The sequence below is a fragment of the Sminthopsis crassicaudata genome, chromosome 6 (assembly GCF_048593235.1).
Source record: "Sminthopsis crassicaudata isolate SCR6 chromosome 6, ASM4859323v1, whole genome shotgun sequence".
NCBI lineage: Eukaryota > Metazoa > Chordata > Mammalia > Dasyuromorphia > Dasyuridae > Sminthopsis > Sminthopsis crassicaudata.
Window position 1 is genome coordinate 182,853,853 of NC_133622.1, and position 21,026 is coordinate 182,874,878.

The 21,026-nt window shown below is 36.0% G+C and overlaps 1 protein-coding gene across 5 annotated transcripts in view; it reads left to right on the plus strand.

Annotated features, from left to right (window-relative positions):
- SORCS2 (sortilin related VPS10 domain containing receptor 2) overlaps positions 1-21,026 on the plus strand; it is a 1,204,963-nt gene that overhangs the window by 716,706 nt on the left and 467,231 nt on the right. For all 5 annotated transcript variants that reach the window (XR_012483510.1, XM_074275474.1, XM_074275475.1 and 2 more), the window contains exon 3: positions 15,786-15,885. Coding sequence is in view for 4 of the 5 variants with exons in the window: in XM_074275474.1 (XP_074131575.1) it covers positions 15,786-15,885 (100 nt within the window). In the remaining variant the exon portion in view is untranslated. The remainder of the gene's footprint in view (positions 1-15,785; positions 15,886-21,026) is intronic.

The window sequence follows — 21,026 nt, forward strand, 5'->3', positions numbered from 1 at the left end:
TCAAAGAACTACAGTTCCTTTATTTTTATTTTTATTTTCACAGGGGTATATTTGATACTATCAAAGGCAAATTAGTTTAAAAAAAGAAGAGGACTTTGCTTCAGGGCTCCTAGGTTCCTGGTCTTTCATGACTCTATTTTTGCAATTCAAATGATGCTATAAACAATAGCATTTCTTCCCTTGTAATTGAGTTTCCTGTCAGTTTTTAATAGATTCGTGCTATTACACAGACATGTTTGTCAAAAAATAGCCCCCAAACCATTGCACCTTGTGACCCTATATTACATCTTGGCGTTCACTCATCCTTATCATTCTCATGTAGTTCCCTCTGGGATTACAACTCTCATTCATGTTCCCATTCATTTGTTACAAAGCTTCTTAAACTATGGGTCACAACCCTATATGGGGTCACATAACTGAATGTGGGGATCATGAAATTAGGATTTATTATCAGCAAATATTAAATTTGTGTACTTATTTTATATATTTACATACCCGAGGTCATACAAGAGTTTCTTGGATGAAGAGGGATCATGAGTGGAAAAGAGTTTAAGAAACCCTCATCTATTAATTACATAGAGCTTTTTTCCCCCCTGTTCTTGCATTAAGTCAGACTTTGATGATTGACTATGCTTGTAGGATTTTTGGTATTAGGGACCCACGTTCTCTGGCCCTGATTCCTCTAAGATGATAGGAAAGAATCCAGAAGGAAATAGGTATAGCAGACCTAATTATGAAGAATGGATAGGGAAATACAAAGGCAGATAGAAGATTCACCCCTACACACACACACACACACACACACACACACACACACACACACACACCCACACACCTGTATAACAATATAGATTATATCCATCTTGCTCTTCAAAAAGAGGTCTTCACTTATCTCTTTGACTCTCTCATTTTGCCTAATATCAAGACTTGGACTCTTATTTTTTAATATATTATGTAAAAGCTATCCTGAGAATGTTTGAGTGCTGGTAGGTAACCCTCAGGCATGAAGTTAGAGTTATCTGTTACTTTCTAGCTCTTATAATTCAATATTTCTGGTCCTTGATTATTGCTAACATGTAAGTACCTATTGTGGGCAGAACCTGTGTATTTATCTCTGGGAAAATAAATAATGTAGATGGAATTTCATAGGTCAGTAAGGGGAAAAAACTATCACAAAATAAGTTTAATAGACCATAAGTCATAAATAGGTGCAAGGTAAAGAATTATAGAAAGCAGCTTATTACTAATGGGACTTTTAAGATATTAGAGCTAGAAAAAGAATGCTAGAAATTATCTAGTCCAGCATTGTAATTGTACAGATTCCATTCAACATAACAGATATTTATTAAATGACTACTTTAATGTAAGAGAACTTAGAGGATTTTTCTAAGTTCATGTAATTAGTAAAAAGAGGGGATGAAATTTGAACTGTGGTCCTCTGAATTTAAAGCCAGTGCTATTTTCACAAAGCTTAATGGAGCAGATGGCATTTAGGCTGAGATGATATCTCTTTTTACAATTCTTAATTATCTCTTAAACCATTCAAGAGCATTATTCTATGGCTCCATCTCTCTTGGGAACTTTCTCTTAGCTCTCTTTGTCACATAAGCTTTTGACTAATTTTCCTTTGTCTTGAAATATTTTTTTTTCCTAGATGTCTGAACTCAGATCATATAGAGTCCCTACTTCCTTTTTTTCTTAATAGCATCCCTGTCGGTTTATCTGCTTGTATTCACATTCTTTAACTGAATTTTCATTTTCCTGCAATGAATGCAAACATAGTAATTCTGTTCACTTTCCCTCGTATTCCCCCATTGCATTTTTTCTGCCTTCTTCCCTTTCCATTGTAGTTTCTCTGAGAAATGGACTTTTCAATTGTCTCAACTTCCTTCTCCAATGGCGAGTTCATGTTTCAGTGACTTTGTAGTCTGCCTCAAGTGATTTCTTAGGGACAAAGGTAGCCACCACTGGATGCCAGTTCCCCATTTCAGGCCTGGTAAATGCACAAAGGGCAGAGTCCTGCCCCATCTCCCTCTATTCCTCAGTTTCCTGAACACTTTTGACTCATAGTTTCATTTTGTTTTGTATTCCTTTTCTGTTTTACTTTTTTTTCTTATTCTGCTTCTTTAAATTAAAAAAAAAAAATGCCTCCTATCTCTAAGCAAAGAGAAGTGTCCAATTATAATAAGGAATGAAGCATATGCTTTCACATATAGTCAATATATTGCTTTTTTTTGATTGACCATATTTTTTCATTTTTTAGTTATAGACAATAATTTTCTTGAGTTATATGTGAGCAAGTTTTGGGGAAGTGACATTGCTGATGAAAAAAAGAACATTGAGAGATAGGATGGTGGGTATGTGTGAAGGTGAAGGTTGAAGGAGTAAAAATAATGAGATAAATATGAGCTTCATCCTAAGCTCAAGCTATGAGCATTAGTTCAGAATTTTAGACTTTCCATCTCCCTCCCCAGGAAGCCCATAGCAAAATCTCTCTGTTGGGACATTATAAATAAATAAATGGGACAGAGATCAAGAAAGTGTGACCAAACACAAAAAAGCAGATACAGCATTTTCCACTATTATTTTAAAAGTTAAATATCTAAAATCTTAACTCTTCTTAAAAATTATAGCATTATTGTCAGGAAAATATGAATCAGTCAAGATCATATTTATCTAGGGTGATGTGTTCAGAAAGGAAGTTTGTACAAATTTAAGGGTACCCTTATTTATTAGTCACTCCTTTCCGTTGCCAATTAGGACCAATTTCTAACTTAGCAAGTGGTAAGACTGTTTGTGACCCTCTCTTCTAGTCATGAGTTTCTCCAAACTTGGCTTAGCTATTTTCAAAAGGAAAAATGTCCGTTCATCCATTCATGGTCACACTGGATCAGACAATAATTGCAGTTCTCTGGGATAGGTTTGGTTAACAGTCTCAGCTCTGAGCCACAATGAGCCATTTGAATAGGGCTTTAGGGAAGGACAGAAATCATGCTACAGGCTAACACTAAAAGAGAACACTGCTTTTAGCAAGGATTCATCTTCCTTGTCTCTTCTCAAATAAAAAATATGAAGGCCTCTGCCTGCAAAGGCTCTGTAAGATATCTGGAGTATGTCTATGAGAATATATGTGTGTTTTTGCTGTTGTGACTCTCCTCAGGGAGATTTCTAATGAAAACATTTGATCCTCTTCAGTCAAGATTTTATAAAGGGCTTGGATTTTCCTTGGTCTCCTGACTCTGCCTGTGTCTACTTGTCTGGAAGATAAGGACATTAGTGAAGAGGCTTGGAGCTTATCTGGCCACTTTGATGATGGGATCATTGAGTGAACAACATGGAGTATTTATCTCCAATGACAGGCCAATAGAGTCTTTTTTTTTTTATAAGGGTACATTTTTGCCTTGACAAGAATGCAACAGCTCTTCAGCACAAATAAGAAGGCAGCCATTGTTCACAGACTGCTTTAATTGCTAATAATATCTCCTCCATTAACGTGTCTCCCAATCATGTGTTTTCCTAGAGGGGCCAATTTCATTTTAATATCTTTCATTATCTAGGCCCAGAGATTGATGGATATATATATATATATATATATGTATGTATATATGATTATTTTTTTAATAAGTGCCATGTTCACTGTACCAAACTGTGCCTGCTGGAAGGAAATTCTCTTGACCAATGTTTTGGAGAGAAAGAATAAAATCAGGAGAATAAACTTTTGAGAATTTTCCTTTGACCCCTTCATACTTTTTTTTTCAAAATGGTCATTTGGGGATCCCATGCCTGACTACATCCCATCATTTTCGTTTCTGTTGCTTTAAGCTATTTTTTCTTAAAAGTAGCTTGGTTTGGTGAAACAGTCCTGATCTGGAAGGCAGAAGATTGGAGTTTGACTACAGAATTCTGGAATTCAGAGGTCAGATCATCATTCATTTTTCAGAGGAGGAAAGAGAATGTGGGAGGGAAGGGGAAACAACAGGGAGGAGAGACAGAGACACACAAGAGTTCACAAGACAGAGACAGAGACAAAGAGAGAAAAAGAGGAAGGGAAAGGGGGAGGAGAGAAAAGGAGAGAAGAGGGAGGTTGAAGATAGACAGACAGACATGAGCTTAAATATGTGACTAAAGCACAATGGACTTTTCACTTCAGGAAACCTGACCCTCTATTAAAGTATACACTGGCAGGATGTCCTCTTTAGAGGAAGAACCAAAAATCATACCTTCAGAGTCACATATCAGTAGAGTCCTAGCAATAATTTATTCCCATAATTCCTTCTTAGAAAAAAAAATGAAAGCTTCATGCAGACTACAAAGGGTCAGTCAGAATTTTGCAGTACATACATACATATAAACACATACACACACACACACACACACACACACACACACACACATATATATATACAGTGTCATTGTATTTAATCTGTGCTCACAAAGCCTTCACTGGAAGGGTATAAGATCTGGCAGATTTCATCAAATTAGATAGTTTTTGAGGAAAAGCCCAGAGATAGCTTTGAATCTGTTGACCTAGGACTAAATTTGGTAAGTACAGAAAAGTTCCTATCTCAGCTTTTGGGCCACAAGAAATAGTCATGGAAGTTCATGATGACCATTCACTAATATGAATACATGAATGAGTGACTGAATGAATGAAATTACCTTTATTAAATGGTTTTTATGGGGATCATAAGATCAGGGGATACAAATATAAAAGCAGAATTCAAATTCTCTTCTTTGGAATTCATTTGTAAAACAAGAAAGTTGTTCTTATTTACTAGCTCTACAATATTGGACAAGTCTTTAAATCTGTCTGATTTTTTTTCCTCCTCAAAGAAAAGAAGTTGAACTCTTTAATCTCTGAATTCCCTTTTACCTTGAAATCTATGATCCTACAACTGAGTGATCATTTCAGTCTATTAACAATTATTAAGTATGTACTATGTGCTAAACATTGTGCTAAGCTCCAGGGGTACAAAAAGAAGAAGAAAAAAAAAACAGTCCCTGCCCTCAAAGAGCATACAATTTAATGCTATTGCCATTCTCTTTTTTTAGTCTGTAGTCTGAAAACCACAGCAGAGCAGAGCAGGATACAGGAGATCTGAGCACCAGATCCTAAATAGCTATTGCACCTTTAAGGGGAAGTATTTAACATGACTCACCTGTTTCCTCTTGCATAGAGTGGAGATTAATATACCAGCCCTATCTACCTTCTAGAGTGTGGAAGAAAATGAGATGAGGCTGGGAAAGTACTGTGAAAAGCATAAAGTGTTATGCAAAAGTGGGGAGTCATTATCTCATTAATTAATGGTTGTTGGCAGCAATACTGAACAAAACACCTCTAAAAGGAATAAAACTTGGACTAAGCTCAAGTGTAATCTAGATAGGTAGTAAACGACCCAATCAGTGAACCAATAAACATTTTTAAGTGTTTTCTATGTGCCAGGTACAGTTCTGGGTAAAAGGGTCTATAGACAATTACATCATGGAAACATGCCATGGCACTTGTGGCATTTAGGTACACTTGCAATGCCTTAAAATAGATCTTTGCATTTGGGCCAGTGAGAATTCTCCCTTCATTGATGCAAATTGCATTGCCTCTCCGCCACATGACTGATGACCCAATGCATTGGATAGAACCAAAATTAAAACAAAAATTACTATCATTCATGTCTTTGCCTATGATAATGAGGCTCTCTGGAATAACTAGCTTTCTCTCTCTTTGAAATACATATAATATATATGCAGACCTGGATTTCAACTCTTTCTGGCTTGGTTGGATCTGGCAGGCTTATAATCCTTAGAGTTTTTCGGAACCCATGGTCACCTCTACACCATGGCAAGGCTTTGAATGAAGACTTCAGTGGAAGAACATTTAGGCATAATTATCATAAATCATGCATCAGCACAGGGCTTTGGTGAATCTATAAAAGTCATATGATATATAATAATTATACATCGTATTCCTTCCTACTTTTCAAGTATTCATTTTATATTAATTTTCTTAGTAGATGAAATAGCATTCTTTGAAAAAGGAGGAAAATGGCAGAATTAGTGTGACTTGTCCAAGGTTACATAGGTGGTAAATGTCAGAACTTCTGGAACCCAAACAGGATCCTTACCCTTGTATTCTTCCATCTCCCCTAAGAACCTAAGTACAGGAGAATTCTGATCAGTTTCTGAAGCTCCAAATGATGATGAGCAATGTTTTTGTTGTTGTTATTGTTGTTGTTTGTTTGTTTTTGTTTTTGTTTTGTTTTGTTTTAATTTCAGAAAGCACTTTATTTGTTTTTTCATAAGGAACTTAATTAGGTTTATTTGTTTACATTTCTTCAAGGGAGAATGATACTTGTTTTTTTTAAATAAAATTTTCTGTTTACTTTGTAAAAACACACCAACCAACAATGTAGACATAATGAGCAATGTTTTAAACAGAGTACGGACAAGAAGCAGAATGTCTAGAGCAAATGTTAGCATCTTTGTCAGATAGCATCTGGAATAATCTTGAAAAACAAGTTTTCATTATTTATATAATATGGTGATATATGCAATATTATATAATTGATATCTACATGGCTATATATATATGTAAGATGCATATATATGTATGTATACATGTGCATATATTATGTAGATCTGTATATGTATATATAGTTTCCCAAAATTCTCAAGGCAGTTTTAAGCCAAATGCACTAAAATTTTGGTGAATTTATCATAGGTGTATAGTTGTATAAATAAATACACATGCACATATGTGTCTTCATCTTCTTCAGTGTCTACTTTTGTACCAAAGCCACCAAAAATATATATTGAATTGTTTGAGCTCAGAAAGATAGCATGTTGGAAAGAGAATTAGACCTTAACTCAAGAGAAACCCAAAGTTGAATCTCACTTACCTGAGCAAGTACCTTACCACTTACTACCTGAGTAATTATAAGTATCCTATGCAATATTTCTGAGCCTCAGTTTCCTTATCTGTAAAATTGTTTAAAAAGTTGTTGTAATTTACCTCATGGGGTGATTGTGAGGATGAAATAAAGTATCATATATCAGCTGATATCAATTCAGATTCTATGTATATATTTCTTCCCAATAACATTAAAATATTTTTTAAAGTTTTGAACTCTAAATTATATTCTTTTTTTTTCCTTGTCCTGCCCTTCCTGAAATGGTAAGCAATCAGATATAGGTTATACAAGTGCAATCATGTAAAACATTTCTATATTAATCAACTTGTACAAGACTACTTCAATAAAAGAAAAAGAATGAAAGTAAAAGATAGCATGCTTCACTATGTATTTAAACAATATCAGTTTTTTTTCCTCTGGAGGCAGATAATATGCTTCATCATTAGTCATTTGGGATTGTCTTGCATCATTTGTATTCCTGAGAATAGCTAAGTCATTCATAATTCTTCACCAAATAATATTACTGTTACTATTTGTAACCTTCTTTTAGTTTGCTCACTTTACTATGTAAGTAAGTCTTTCCAGGTTTTTCTGAAAGCATCCTGCTTGTCATTTCTTATAGCACCATAATATTCTATCACAATCACACGACACAGGTTGTTTAGACATCCCCCAGTTGAGGGCTTCCATTTGATTTCCAAATTTTTAGCTATAAGAAAAATAATTGCTTTAAACATTTTTGTACTCTTTTGGATGTCTTTGGGATATAGACCTAGCAGCAGTCTTGCTGGATCAAATGGTATACACAGTTTTATAGCCCCTTGGAAATAATAAAGAGGTAACAATTTAGTATGTGCATAGAGATATGTGTGTAGAACTAAAATAAGTATGATACAAAGTGGAATATGGAAGGGACAAAAGAAAAAACATGCAAAATTCTCTAAGAAAAATTCAGGAAGGAAAAAAAGCTATCAACTGGGGAATATCAAAGAGCATCTCAGGGATGAGGTGACATCTAGGTAGAACTTTGAAAAAACAACAATATGATTTCAAGCAGAGAATGAATTCAGGCATGGGAAATAAAATGGACAGGCAGGTAGTAGTGGGATGTAATTAAGAGTCAATCTTATACACATATGTGTATATATCTATGTATATATATTTATCTATGCATGCGTACTATGGGAATTAGCTTGGCACAATAGTTTGCAGCTAGATAGTGGAAATACTCGAATGCCAAGTTATGATATATTTTATCTCAAACAATTTTTCCTCTTATTGTTCAGTTATTTCAGTGGTGTCTGATTTTTCATTATCCCATTTGGGGTTTGCTTGGTAGAGATACTGAAGTAGTTTGCCATTTCCTTCTTCAGCTCATTTTACAGATGAGGAACAAGCAAGAAGGATTAAGTGACTTGCCAAGTTCATACAGCTACTAAGTGTCTGAGGATAGATTTGAACTCAAAAAGGTGAATCTTCCTGACTCCAGGTTTAGTGCTCTAGCTGCCCTTATAAGCAATAGAATCATTAAAAGTTGGAGTGACTTAATCAGGAATAAGCATTCAAAAGATTATTTTAGGTCTGTGGGAAAGAGGTATTGGAGGGGAAAGAAGCTGGAAATAAGTAGATTGGGGAGGTCATTATATAGTCTCTATATTGAGGGCTAACATCATGCACTAGAGTGAACTGTGCTGGAAGAAAGAGGAAATAGAGCTAGTGATATTTGTGCACTTCTCCCAAGGATTGTTGTAAAGATTAAGAATGAAGCAAAGGTTTTCAGCAGAAGATACAGTCTTTCTTCACTGCAAAGCTTTCTGTGCAAGTGAAGAGCTTATTGTTCTTGAGATTTTATTATGATTGTTTTTTAGTACAGTCTTGAGAAGGTAGCATTTCTATGTCACAGAGTATTATCTCACATTCATGGAAAACTATAGAGGGGAACTTCTTTTCTAGGCTGGATAACTACAGGTTTTTTTAAGGCTTTGCTTTCAGAAGCCAAAGTTTTGTTAAACTGAGCTCACAGCTCTTAAGCTGGCTTTCCCAAAGCTTGAAATTTGCCTTTACTATTACCACAAAGTGTTTCCCATTGGTGGTGAAGGAAGACAGTATTTGGCAAAGGGAAACAATTTTGTATTTCTGCATTATACATTTTATTGCAAATGATATGTAATCAGTGAAAAGTAATGATTAATAAGACATTACTTCATATTAGTATGACATTTCAAAACAGCTTCCTTGATAATTGCATAAAACAGCTTATTGGAGAGGGAAAGAGATCTGGATTTGGAGTTTAATTATGATGATGATGCATCATCATACCAAGCACTTAGAAAGCTCTTCAGAGGGTGCAAATGTGATTTTTGTTGATCTTTAGATAGATGCTACTATTGACCCCATTTTGCAGAAGAAATTGAAGGTAAAAGAGGAAAAGTGAGTTGCCCAGGTTCATACATCTAATTAGGTGTCTGAGGAAGTTAGAACTCATTTTTCCCCGACTCTAAGCCCAAGACTCTTTACTCTAGGACAAACCTTAAACTGTGAGATGCAACCCTATGTGAGGTCTCATAAATGAATGGGGGTATTGTGAAATTATGATTTATTATCAGTAAATACTTGATTTGTACACCTATTTTATATACCGGGATTTCCTAAACATTTCTTGGACAAAAGTGGGTGATGAATATGAAAAGTTTAAGAATCCTTGTTCTAGGATTTCTAGTAACCTATTTAAGTGGCCCAATTTTGATCCAGCTCTGCCACTTATTAGCTGGGTGCCTCTGAGCAAATAATTTCTTGGGTTTCAGTTCCCTTCCTATAAAATGGGAATCATAGGATCGATTGTTCAATCAGCAAGTATTTTTTTTTAAAGTTTCTACTGTGGTGCTAAGAATACAAAGATAGAAATGAAATAGTGGCTGTACTTAAGGAACTGACATTCTATAAGGGAACACAAAATCTACACATATAAGTATTTACCAATACATTAAAAATAAATGCAAAGTAAATACTTTAGAGGATTTGTTATTATTGTTCAGTCATATTTCACTTTTTTGGCCTTACTTGGGGTTTTATTGGCAAAGATACTGGAGTGTTTTTGTCATTTCCTTCTCCAACTCCTTTTACAGATGAGAAAACTGAGGAAAATTGGGTTAAGTGATTTGCCCAGGGTTATACACCTACTAAGTGTCTGAGACAAGATTGTTTGTTTGTTTGTTTTTTGTGTGTGTGTGTGTGTATGTGTGTGTTGTTGTTGTTGTTGTTTGCTGAGGCAATGGAGTTGTGACTTGACTTGAGTCACACAGCTAAGAAGTGTTAAATGTTTGAGGTTGGATTTGAACTCGGGTCCTTTTGACTTCAGGGCTGGTGCTCTATCCATTGCGCCACTTAGCTGCCCCTGAGGCAGGGTTTGAATTCATGTCTTCAGTACCCCCAAACACCTCAGCATCCCTTGTTCCTGTATTCACTTTCTCCCTCCCATTGAAGAGAGTGAAGGGTAGACATTGGAGAGCTCCTCTGAGATCTTCCATTTATGGAAGCATTTACTTCATCATTTCTCACTGGGCTTCATTATGTTCCTAGAACTGCCATTTTCTTTTCCTTTTCAGCTTCTTTTTATTAAATTATGAGCTCCTTGAGATAATGGACTTTTTCCTTTGTTATCTTCAGCACTTAGCATGGCACTGGGACATAGCAGGTGCTTAATTAATGCTTATTGACCATTCTACATGAAGAAAAGAAGGGAGTACAGAAATGGAAATCATATTACATATAAAGATATGGGCAACACCATAGAAGTCATGTCCAATTATTTGAGGATTGCCATAAGGATTAAATGAGATATTTGTAAATCTCTCAGTACAATGCCTGACATATACTAAATACATAATAAATAGATTTTTCCCCTTCCCTCATCTATTCCAATGACCTCATTCTGCAGGTGAGGAAACTGAGAGCCAATGAGCATGATTTGCATAATTTCCAAAAGGTCACAGCAAGAATTAAATCCCAGATGAAGGATTCAAAATTAAGCCTTCTTACATAGGATCATGGTCATAATTGTTCCAGGTATCTCACAAGATTGTTGTGATGATCAAAGAAGAAAACACATTTAAATGCTTTATAATAAGAAATCAGTTATAGAGAGACAGGCTAACATAGTATTTGGAGAGTTGTCAGAGTAGGAAACACCTGGATTACAGTCTTGCGTTTCTACCTCATCCTGGATATGAAATCCTGGACAATTCATTTAACTTTTTCTGTTACCAGAGAACTTTCAAAGTCTCTAAATTTCAGAGAAGCTACACATCTCCATTGTAGAAGAATTTTCTCACCCATAATATCCCACAAGCATAAGAAAATAAGCATGCTAACTTCAACGTGTCTCCCTTGGGGCAGCTAGATGGTGTACTCTATTTAGCACTGGTCCTAGAGTCAAAAGGACTTGAATTCAAATTTGACCTCAGACACTACTGGGTGACCTTGGGCAGATCACTTAACTCCAATTGCCTTTCCTCTACCCCCCAAAAAAGTATTTCTATCTGCCCAAGTCCACCCTGATCTAGGATGGATGATCAGCCCAGCATAATGAAAAAAAATTGTATTTGAAATCATAAGCCCTGGGTTAGAATTCTATTTAGCACATTAATGATACTGGTTAAATTACTAGTTAATTTAGTTACAAGTTAACTAGTAGTAAAGTACTAGTTACACTAGCAGTAATAATAATAGTAATGCATATTTTTATTATTGGCTGTATCAACTCCAAATGTCCTAAAGAGTACATTTAACCAGATAAACAAGGTAATTTGTTGTCTGGTTCCAGAATTTTTTGAACCTTTGGATCAATAGCCTTTTCTATTGGTCTTCCTGTTTTCTATTCTTTCTTCACAAAGAAAATCAATTCTCCCAAGGCTTTTAAAGCAAGTGCTTTGTTAATTACATACCCATGGGAGATATCTATTTACACATGCAAATGTCCATCTAAATAATGTCAGGAACATGGTATTCACCTTTTCTGATGATGTTCTGTGGGGCCTTTTTTAGAATTCCTAATTGTAAGGCAGTTTGCTTTAGTGAAAAGGATGCCCAGGTGAGAATCAGCATTCCTGTTTGTTTCTCTCTATGTTCTGCCATTCACTTCCTGCAGGTGATCTAGAACATGAAACATTTGAGCTGAGAGGGATGTTAGAAGCATTAGGCTTCACTCCTATTATTTTTCAGAAGAGGAAACTATAACATGGAGTCTCTTGGAAGCAGTGACCAAGATGTGGCACTAATAATGTCACCTGGGCCAGAGCCCAGATTTTCAGACTTCTTGTCACGTAGCAAAAACCAGCATTGGCCAAGTAATAAAGAGACCAGACTCTCTTCCTCTCTCTTCCATGAATGAGCTACATGAAGAGGAACAAATCACTTCCCCAATTGCCAAAAGGAAAGAGTTGTTCAGGCTCCTTGAAAGATATTAGTTTCTTTTTTCTATGAAACATAGACCATAAATTCCAATTCTGTGTGCCTTTACATAGCATATATCAAAGTAATTTTCTGTTTTAGTTGTTTCAGGAAATCAAAATTATACTTGACATGTTGATATCTATCAGTTATTTAAACTGATCAGCACATTGTTAGAAATGTCATAGTATAGTAGTCAAAATTACTGGATTTGGATTCAAGATTCCTGGGTTCTCAGACTGTATCAAACACTTAAAAGCTCTATTTTATGCTGATATTTTGAATTATTTTTTTAAAGTGGGTCACGGTACTTAAAAGATGATTTCAAATATCCCTTACATTTCCAAGTTTTGTGAGTGTAGAGTGAATACGTGAATAAGTCAAGCATTGTTATGCTTCTGAGACAAATGAAGATTCCTCCAGGAGTGTGCTGGTAGTCAGCATTAACTTCTGGGGAGATCCAATTGTTAAATTTTTAGTGTGACCATTTACACTTTGGGAATTGCAAATAAGGGTTTGATTTATATTTTTTTGAATTTTTCAGACTTAATAAAGTAATAGAGAAAATGTTGATAGTGCAGAAATTGTTACAATTGTTTTGTTTTATTTTGGTTTGGTTCCCCTCCCATGGCAAATTGGTTGTTGAACATTTACTAATATGCACCTAAAGATCCAGTGGTACAAAAGTGCTGGGTAGAAAACTTGGAGATTCTGATTATGATCTGATCCTCTTGCTCCCATGTCATGGCCTAACTTGACCACTTAAGCCAAAAGTTCCTTCAGCTTTAGAAAATGTGTACAGCAGGAACAGATTGTACCTGGAGTGTTGTATTCAGTTCAAGCTGCTCCACTTAAGAGAAAGAATAAAAATCTCTTGTCTGTATATAGAAAGGTAACAAAAATTTCCTGAACATGCCCACAATATTCATTTTATATTATTTCAAGAAGCTTTAGTGAGTAATTTGAGACACCATGCTAGGCAAAAACCTAAAATTAAGGAATTTCTATTCCAAAGGGCAAAAAAAAGAGTTATACTTTTAATCAAGAGAAGACATGCCTTAATTTTAGAATATATAGAGTGTCCAAGATAGGATTTTAATCAAAGTCCTCTTATTCCCCAAAATGGAACTTAGATTACAACATGCCCGATAGATTAGCAGCAGCAGAATAAAACCTAAATTTTTGCCTCCAAATCCCATTGCTCTCTCCTCTGCAGAAATCTGCTTGTGAAATAACATTTACGTTACCTACCTTATAGGCTTGTCATGAAATCAAAATGAAATCATGGATTTAAAGATAAGTTCAAAATCACTTGTGTTCATAAAATGCTAAGCATCTCAGTTCTTATTGTCATTATTTCAGTGTGAAACTAGTTGGAGATGCGGGTGGGGATCTTTGGAGTAGATCTTGACCTCTCCTTGGTACTACTGGTCCCCTTCCCAAAGCTCATTACTATAGCAAGGAATAATGAACCAAAGTTCACCATGGAGTCAAGTTGTACATATGACTGTGCATAAAACATGCATGATCCATTGTGTTTATACAGTAAGGTCATAAAAAGTCATGTATTTGGGTTTGATGGTTACTTAATTCAACAATGTCTGGCTAGAAAAGCAGACAGGTAGAGGGGAAAATTGACAATAGTTCCAGGTTCATGCAATGTAGATATGGAAGTGGCCACCATCATGTAATTTTAAAGGGCAAGAGTCTCTGTCTTAAAAGATCTCCCAGAGGTACTTGAAATTCTGTATTTCACTTTAGCCCACACACGATCATTGTAGACATTAGAGATTGATTTATGTCTTTTTATAAGTGAATTCTCCTTGCTGAGTTCAGAGACTGGGAAGGCTATGAGTCATTCAACAGCTTCAATATATATGCTGCGTTCTATATGCCAAAGAGTTTATTTTCTAAGAGTCAGAATGGTGTGGTAGATAATAGTCCTGGACTTGGGAGAAGGGGGAAGGCCCGAAGGCAAATCACTCCTCAGATACTAGTTCTGTGACCCTAGGCAAATCGTGTAACCACTTTCCTCATCTTTGTACTTGATTTCCTGAGTCCTTTTCCAGCCCGTAATTCAGATCATGATTTTTCTTACCAATTTTTGTGTGCGTATGTTAGACTGCTTTGTCTATCTGATGAATAATATCTTGAAATCTGGATAGAAGGTAATAAAGAGGTGTTTTTCCTATTCTAGTTCATGGACCTCCTGAAATTTATTTGCACAGTTCAGGACAAGAATCCCCATTCTAGATTGACATATTGGATAGGGGAAATAAAAATCTTCATTTTTAAAAAGGAAAAAGCTTTTTTTTCTAAATTTTGAGAAGATAATTTATTTTAGCTATATTAAGAACTACCTTTTTAAAGAGGGATAAGATTTCTTTGTTGGCTCCTGGAAGCAAGACTAGAAGTGGTAATGCAAATTTCAAATTGTTAGGGTTAGGTTTAATGTCAGAATAAGCTTCCAATTAAAAAAAAAGGAGTGGGCTAGATAGATAGTGAGCTCCCCCCCCATCTGAGGACTTTGAGCAAAGACTAGACTCCCTATTTTGTATTTTCAGGGAGTAGACCCTTTTTTAAGGAATAGATTGGACTACATATTCTCTGAAGTCCTTTTCACTCTTCAGATTCTTCCATTCCTTCTTAATTAGATTGCTAACTTACTAACATTTAAACTAGAATACTTATATTGAAGGGCTAGGAATTTTTTTCTTGGAGGATTATCATGGTAGGACTAACATTACTTTATAACAAGCTGTAAAATTTATAGAGGTAGTAGGTTATCCATCACTGAAAGTCTCCAACTAGAAACTAGATGTCCAATTGTAAGGGTTGCTGGGGAAAGATTGCTATTTACATTTAGCATGGGATGGATGCTGCTTGAGCCTCCTTCCAAAACTGAAATTCTAGGATTTTATGCTGTCTGTGTAGATGTGGAAAACTTGGTATTGAGCTCTTAGCCTTGAATGATGGTGCTGATTTTAGCATGCAATGGGAGGTGGGTGAAAAAGCTTTTTCACGGGAATGATTTGAGTCAAGGTACAGAGACAGGAAAGTGCAGCTTATTTTTAAGAACCAGACCAGAATGAGACCAGTTTAGCTAAAAAGTGAGGGAGAAAAGTGGAAAGATGTATGTTCCTGGTTATATTTATTTCCTGGAAAAGCTGATATTGAATCAATCAATTAGACAGCACTTATTAAGCACCTACCCTGTACTTAGCACTGTGGACATAAAGAAAAAAGTAAAAAAAAAAGTTTCCTACTCCCCTCAAGGAGCTTATATCCTAACTTGAGCATGAAGGATAAATACAGTCCTTAGAGGAGCCAGACAAACAGATCCCCAAGCTAAACAATTACAGTTACAAGCCAACTGGACATTGGGAAATTTGAGTAGCTATTTAACATATTTTTTTTTCCTGTTTCCTATAGGTCATCAGATTATGGGACTACATACACCAAACTCAACTTACAGCCTGGCATTACTACTGTGATTGACAACTTCTACATATGCCCTACAAACAAGAGAAAGGTACAAGAACTTCTTTTTCTGTTTGAGTCAACTATACATTCCAAAAATTTTGACTGAAGTTCACAGGCTTCAGGGGAAATTTTGTTTTGTTGAAAAATAATAGAATAATTTTGCCTCAAACAGGAATACCCACATTGAAACTTTTCTTGTGTAACGTCACCTCTTCTCTGAGAGTCTGCGCCATGTGGTCACAGTTTGCTATCTCATCTTAATGGTGGTTAATTGATCCAGGAGGAATTCTGTTGAACATTTATTTAGCAGTGTTGTTTTGTCTCATACCTACAGAGAAGACATGTGCAAGCTAAATGTGCAGAAAGAAAAACACAGACATATTCATGTAACCAAAGGGAAATATCCACATACAGACTGAGAGATAAATGTTCATAGTGATAGACATGGTGACATATATATGAAGGCAGAAAGACTCGTATCTATGGAAATAAGGGTGAAAAGAAAGACATTTTAGCACAACTACAACGTTTACAATTGATCTAATGTGAAAAGAAAAACGAGTATCTGTACTTTAGAATTTGGCAAAATTAAATATCAGCAATGAGCATTGGCTTAGTTAGGAATGGATGTATTTTATTTCTCTGATAACTTCTTGTTGATCTCTCCCATCTGTTAGGCGTCATCTTGTTCTAAGGGATATTAGAGCATTCTGATTTTGAAGGTTCTACAAGACAACTGTTTTCTTGTTCTTTGTATCTGAACTACCTCCAAGCCTTTCCAGGTTGTCGCTTGCAGCAAGCAACTCTCTAAACTAAGCAAAAGGCTTCGATTCAGTTTAGGCACACTTGGCTTTGGACTCTTTCCCAAAGAACTAGGAGAATGATCTAGCTCCATGTGCTCATATCTCTGTCTCTGGACAAGGGAATAAAATCTGAAAGTGGCTTGAGGGAATCGAGTCTAATATAAACTGCTGAGTAGAAAATGAGACATCAGGAAGAAATCGAAGTTTAACTGTGACCGTGAGATGTTCAGATACTTAACACCATATATAGATATTTACATGTATATACATACATACATGCATACATATATATATATATACATACACATATATATGTGTGTGTGTGCATGTATATATTTTTCCCTTGAATGTGATGAAGGTAGAGCAGACTTGCTTATATCAGTACTGGGAACTCCTGATGTGGAAAATTGCTTCCATCAATGGCAGAGCACTAATTCCTTTGTACCTTAGAATCTCAGAGAGGGACTTGAAGCACTGAGTAGTTAAATGATGTGCCTTGAGTCAATGATTAGTATATATCTGTAAAAGAACTGAACCTGCATCTTTTTGATTCCACAGTTTGCTTTCTAGTATGCTGTGCCATGTCATTCACTTATTATTTCCTTGTGCTTTTAAGGTTTACAAAATGTTTTCCTCTTCATTGCCATGTGAAGTAGTTAATACAAATTTTATTATACCCATTTTATAGAGAAGGAAGCTGAGGTTCAGAGAAGGCTAGTAATCATAAAAAAGACTTCACATCAGCAAATAATTTTGAAAAATCTGGTCCATGCTTTAGCTCTGTGAACTTCAGCCAGACACAAGGCCCCTTTTGCAGCAGTTTCAGGTTACATTAGGATTCAGCTGTTAAATATCATTCCTGCAGGCTGTCTTGATATGCTTGGCTTTATTTTTAACAGGGTGTCATCTTTTTTTTTAAGCACTCCTTTTTCTTAAATGGGCTTTTTATTGCTTGTAAAAAGTGGTCTGATTGACAGGCTTGGAATTGTACTTAGCCAGAACAGAATGTAGAGAAGCAGAAAGGGAAGAAGTAGATTTCTCTCATGATGGATTTGCCACTTTGGACAGGAAGGTGTCATCAGCAGGAGAGGTGATTCAGGTTGAACAGTCACAACTTTCTTGTGTCTGGGCAGATAGCAGAGTACCAAGATGCTCCTTGGCAATTGTTCTATCCCACCTGGACCAACTAAGTCCCTCCCTTAATTCTTGTTCTCTGAGCCATTTCCATTACAGTTAATACTTAATACAGTCATTGCTGTACACACACTGTAGCTACTTAGAAAAGTTGATTGGTTGAATGACCAATTGAAAGGTACTAACTTCATTTCTATTGTGAAACTCTTTTGAGTTATCCTTTCTTTTTTTCCTTATTACCTTCAAAATATTCTGGGGTTAATGAGATAGAATCTTAAGACAATCCCAGTGAAAATTTCTAGCTATTTGTGATCTCAATAATGCCTTATCATCACAGATTCATCTAGTATTTAAAAACAAAATCTTAGCCAATTGAACAATACAAAGCACGTTCACCGAAGAGAGAAATGAGGCTGAAACATAGGTAGTTCTTTGGTCACCTGCTCTGGGATCTATGAAGAGGGGAGCAGTATGGGGAATCAATTCTGTCAGGGGACATGGAGCTGTCCCTAGATAAAATTGTGTTTAAGGTGAATTTATTGGGGAGAAACAAGATAGGAGTGGAATCTGATAATGATCCATAGGATAATCCAATAGAGATGGGGAATAGCAAAAAAGAACATGATTGTGGATCCTTGCTGGAAGAAGTCACCAAAGCTAACTGCTCAGTGTGTCTAGAGGAGCACAAAGTGAGGCACAGGGAGGTGGTACCTATAGGAGTTATTATACCAACTGCAAGGAGGAAAGCACGTGGTCCTCCTTGGGAAGGAGAAATACCTACCTGTCTCCAGAAGCAGATCCTCTGGATCAAAACCCCATTCCCAGATATCCCCTAAATTTTACTGTACCTTTCCTCAACTCTAGAGCTTCACAAGATTCTCTCTGCTTTGCCAAAACCACTGAGACTTTAATATCAAACAGTTGATTACTATTAACAATAAGATCTACATCCTTCTTAATTTTAGTTCAACATTATTTGGGGCCAGATTGATTGAAAGTGAAAATCATTTGCTTTGGCCAGAAATCTTGAGAATCTTTCCTTCCCAGACTGATTTATTTATTTATTTGACTACGTGAAAGAGGCCATTCTTTGCTCTATTTTTACCCAGCTGTAATCAATAAATGGTTGTGGCCTTAATGAAGCTGAGACCTGTTGAAAACCTGAGCTTAAAAAGGACAAGGTCTCCCATTGCATTCAAGACCATCTCCAGGCATCCTGATCGATATCTGGCCACTGGACACAGAGGGCTCTAGAGAATAAAGTAAGGCTGTTGACCTTGCCCAGTCCTCGCTCACTTAAATCCAATTCAATTGCATGTCATGGTATCATCTCCCTGAAGTCACGATCCTTTTCAAGAACGCAGGACAAACAACAAGCACAACATGTCATCCACATACAGCCACAGTTAAAGCAGAACTTTTCTAAGATGCTCTTAGACTGTCCCTTGCAATAGAAACTTCTACTCTTGAAATACAAAACTATTCAACAAACATCAGATCAAGGAGGTGTGGTTACTAGCCAGCCAAAGGTGATTCAGAAAAGAACTGAACATTTTAGTGTCTCAATTTGAGTAAATTGTGAGACATGACAGCTTCCCCTACTCAAACCTTCCACAGAAATACTGAGAAAATAAATGTCATTTTAGATTTTTGTTTGTATTTATTTTGTTTTAAGTTTCCAGAATGAACAAAAGTTGTGATCTTGTCCTATGCCTGAGCTGAGTCCTAGATGAAATAATGGATTCACTTCTAGATGTTACATTTTAGGTATTACATTCACAAAATGACATGGGTCTAGAGGGGACAGAGTGATGAGGGGACTGACAAATTTGTCATATGAGAATTGTAGCGGGAAAACAACTAAGAATATTTAATATAGAGCCCAACTTCTTATACTGTGGAGTTGCAGTCTCACTTGGGATATCATAACTGAATATGGGGAATGCAAAATTATTATCAGTAAATATTTTATTTGTATACTTCTCTTATACACCTATATATCTAGAGTCATGTAAAAATTTCTTGGATGAAAATGTCTCATGAATGGAAAATGTTTAGAAAGTCCTGGATAGAGAACATAGAATTTGAAGAGATATTTCAGGCAACAAAAACATTATTTTTAAGTGTAAAGAGGGTTATTGTGTAAAAGGATTGACTGTACTTTTTCTGCTTTAACCAAGAAAACTGAACAAAGAACAATGGATAAAACTTGTGGAGAGATTTCTTCCTCAAATTAGAAAAATTTTCTAAGACCACCTTGGCAGGCAAAATGTGTCCAACCGATGGAATTCTTCAAGCAGAGGTTTGGATGTTTAATTGACAGAAATGATATATTAGAAATCCCTATACCAGTAGGAATTTAGCTAAGATGGCCTTTTTAACTCTGAAATTCTATAGGATTATAAAATTGAATTGTGGCTCAACTCCTCCTTGAAGCCATCTCTGAGCACTCTAGGTCTTATTATTATCCCTATGTTCTCAATCTCTAAATGTTCTAAGGAAGGAACAATGACATCATCATTGTGAGTATTCTTTCAACTGATGCAAATTGTAACTGAAATTTTAATGAGTTTCTGAAGAAGCTCCCTTGCTATATCCCACTCAAACCTATATTTTAGTGATAACCAATCTCAAATTTCTCCATGCTGGACCTCCCCCACCCTGCACAATAGCAGAATCATAGCTCATCCTTGGGTCTATATCAAAGTTTTGCTGCTAGAGCCTCCACTCTATTGGAAAGGCCTTAAAGAATCCCTGTCACAGCTTGATGAGACCACAGTAAAATTGTCTAGAAGTCATGTGAGAAACCCTTTCATTCTTAAAATGGGGAAAATGTTTCAAAGGTTTCAAGGTATATGCAAAGACAAGTCCCTACTAGTATAATATTTACAATCTGATGAGGTCCCATTGCAGAGTAATAAGAAAATAGCTGCTTTTTTGTACAGATGTATAGTTGACAAATTAATTTATGTATGTTTCCCCATTGAAAGTCATCACAACCTTGTAAAGTAGTTACAGAAAATGTTCTCCCATATGGAGAAAAGGAAAACTAAAGTCGGAAGATAGAAATTGAGTTTGGATTCAGACAAAATTCTGGGCCACATGAGAAAAGAGGGGAGATAAGGGATGGAGAGGGGAAGAGAAGAGAGGAGAGAGCTCAATCAAGAGAGATTATCATTGCAAAAAATGGAAGGAAAGCTTCCTGGAAGAGATGGCATTTGAGTTGGTCCCCAAAAGATGATGGCAGACAACT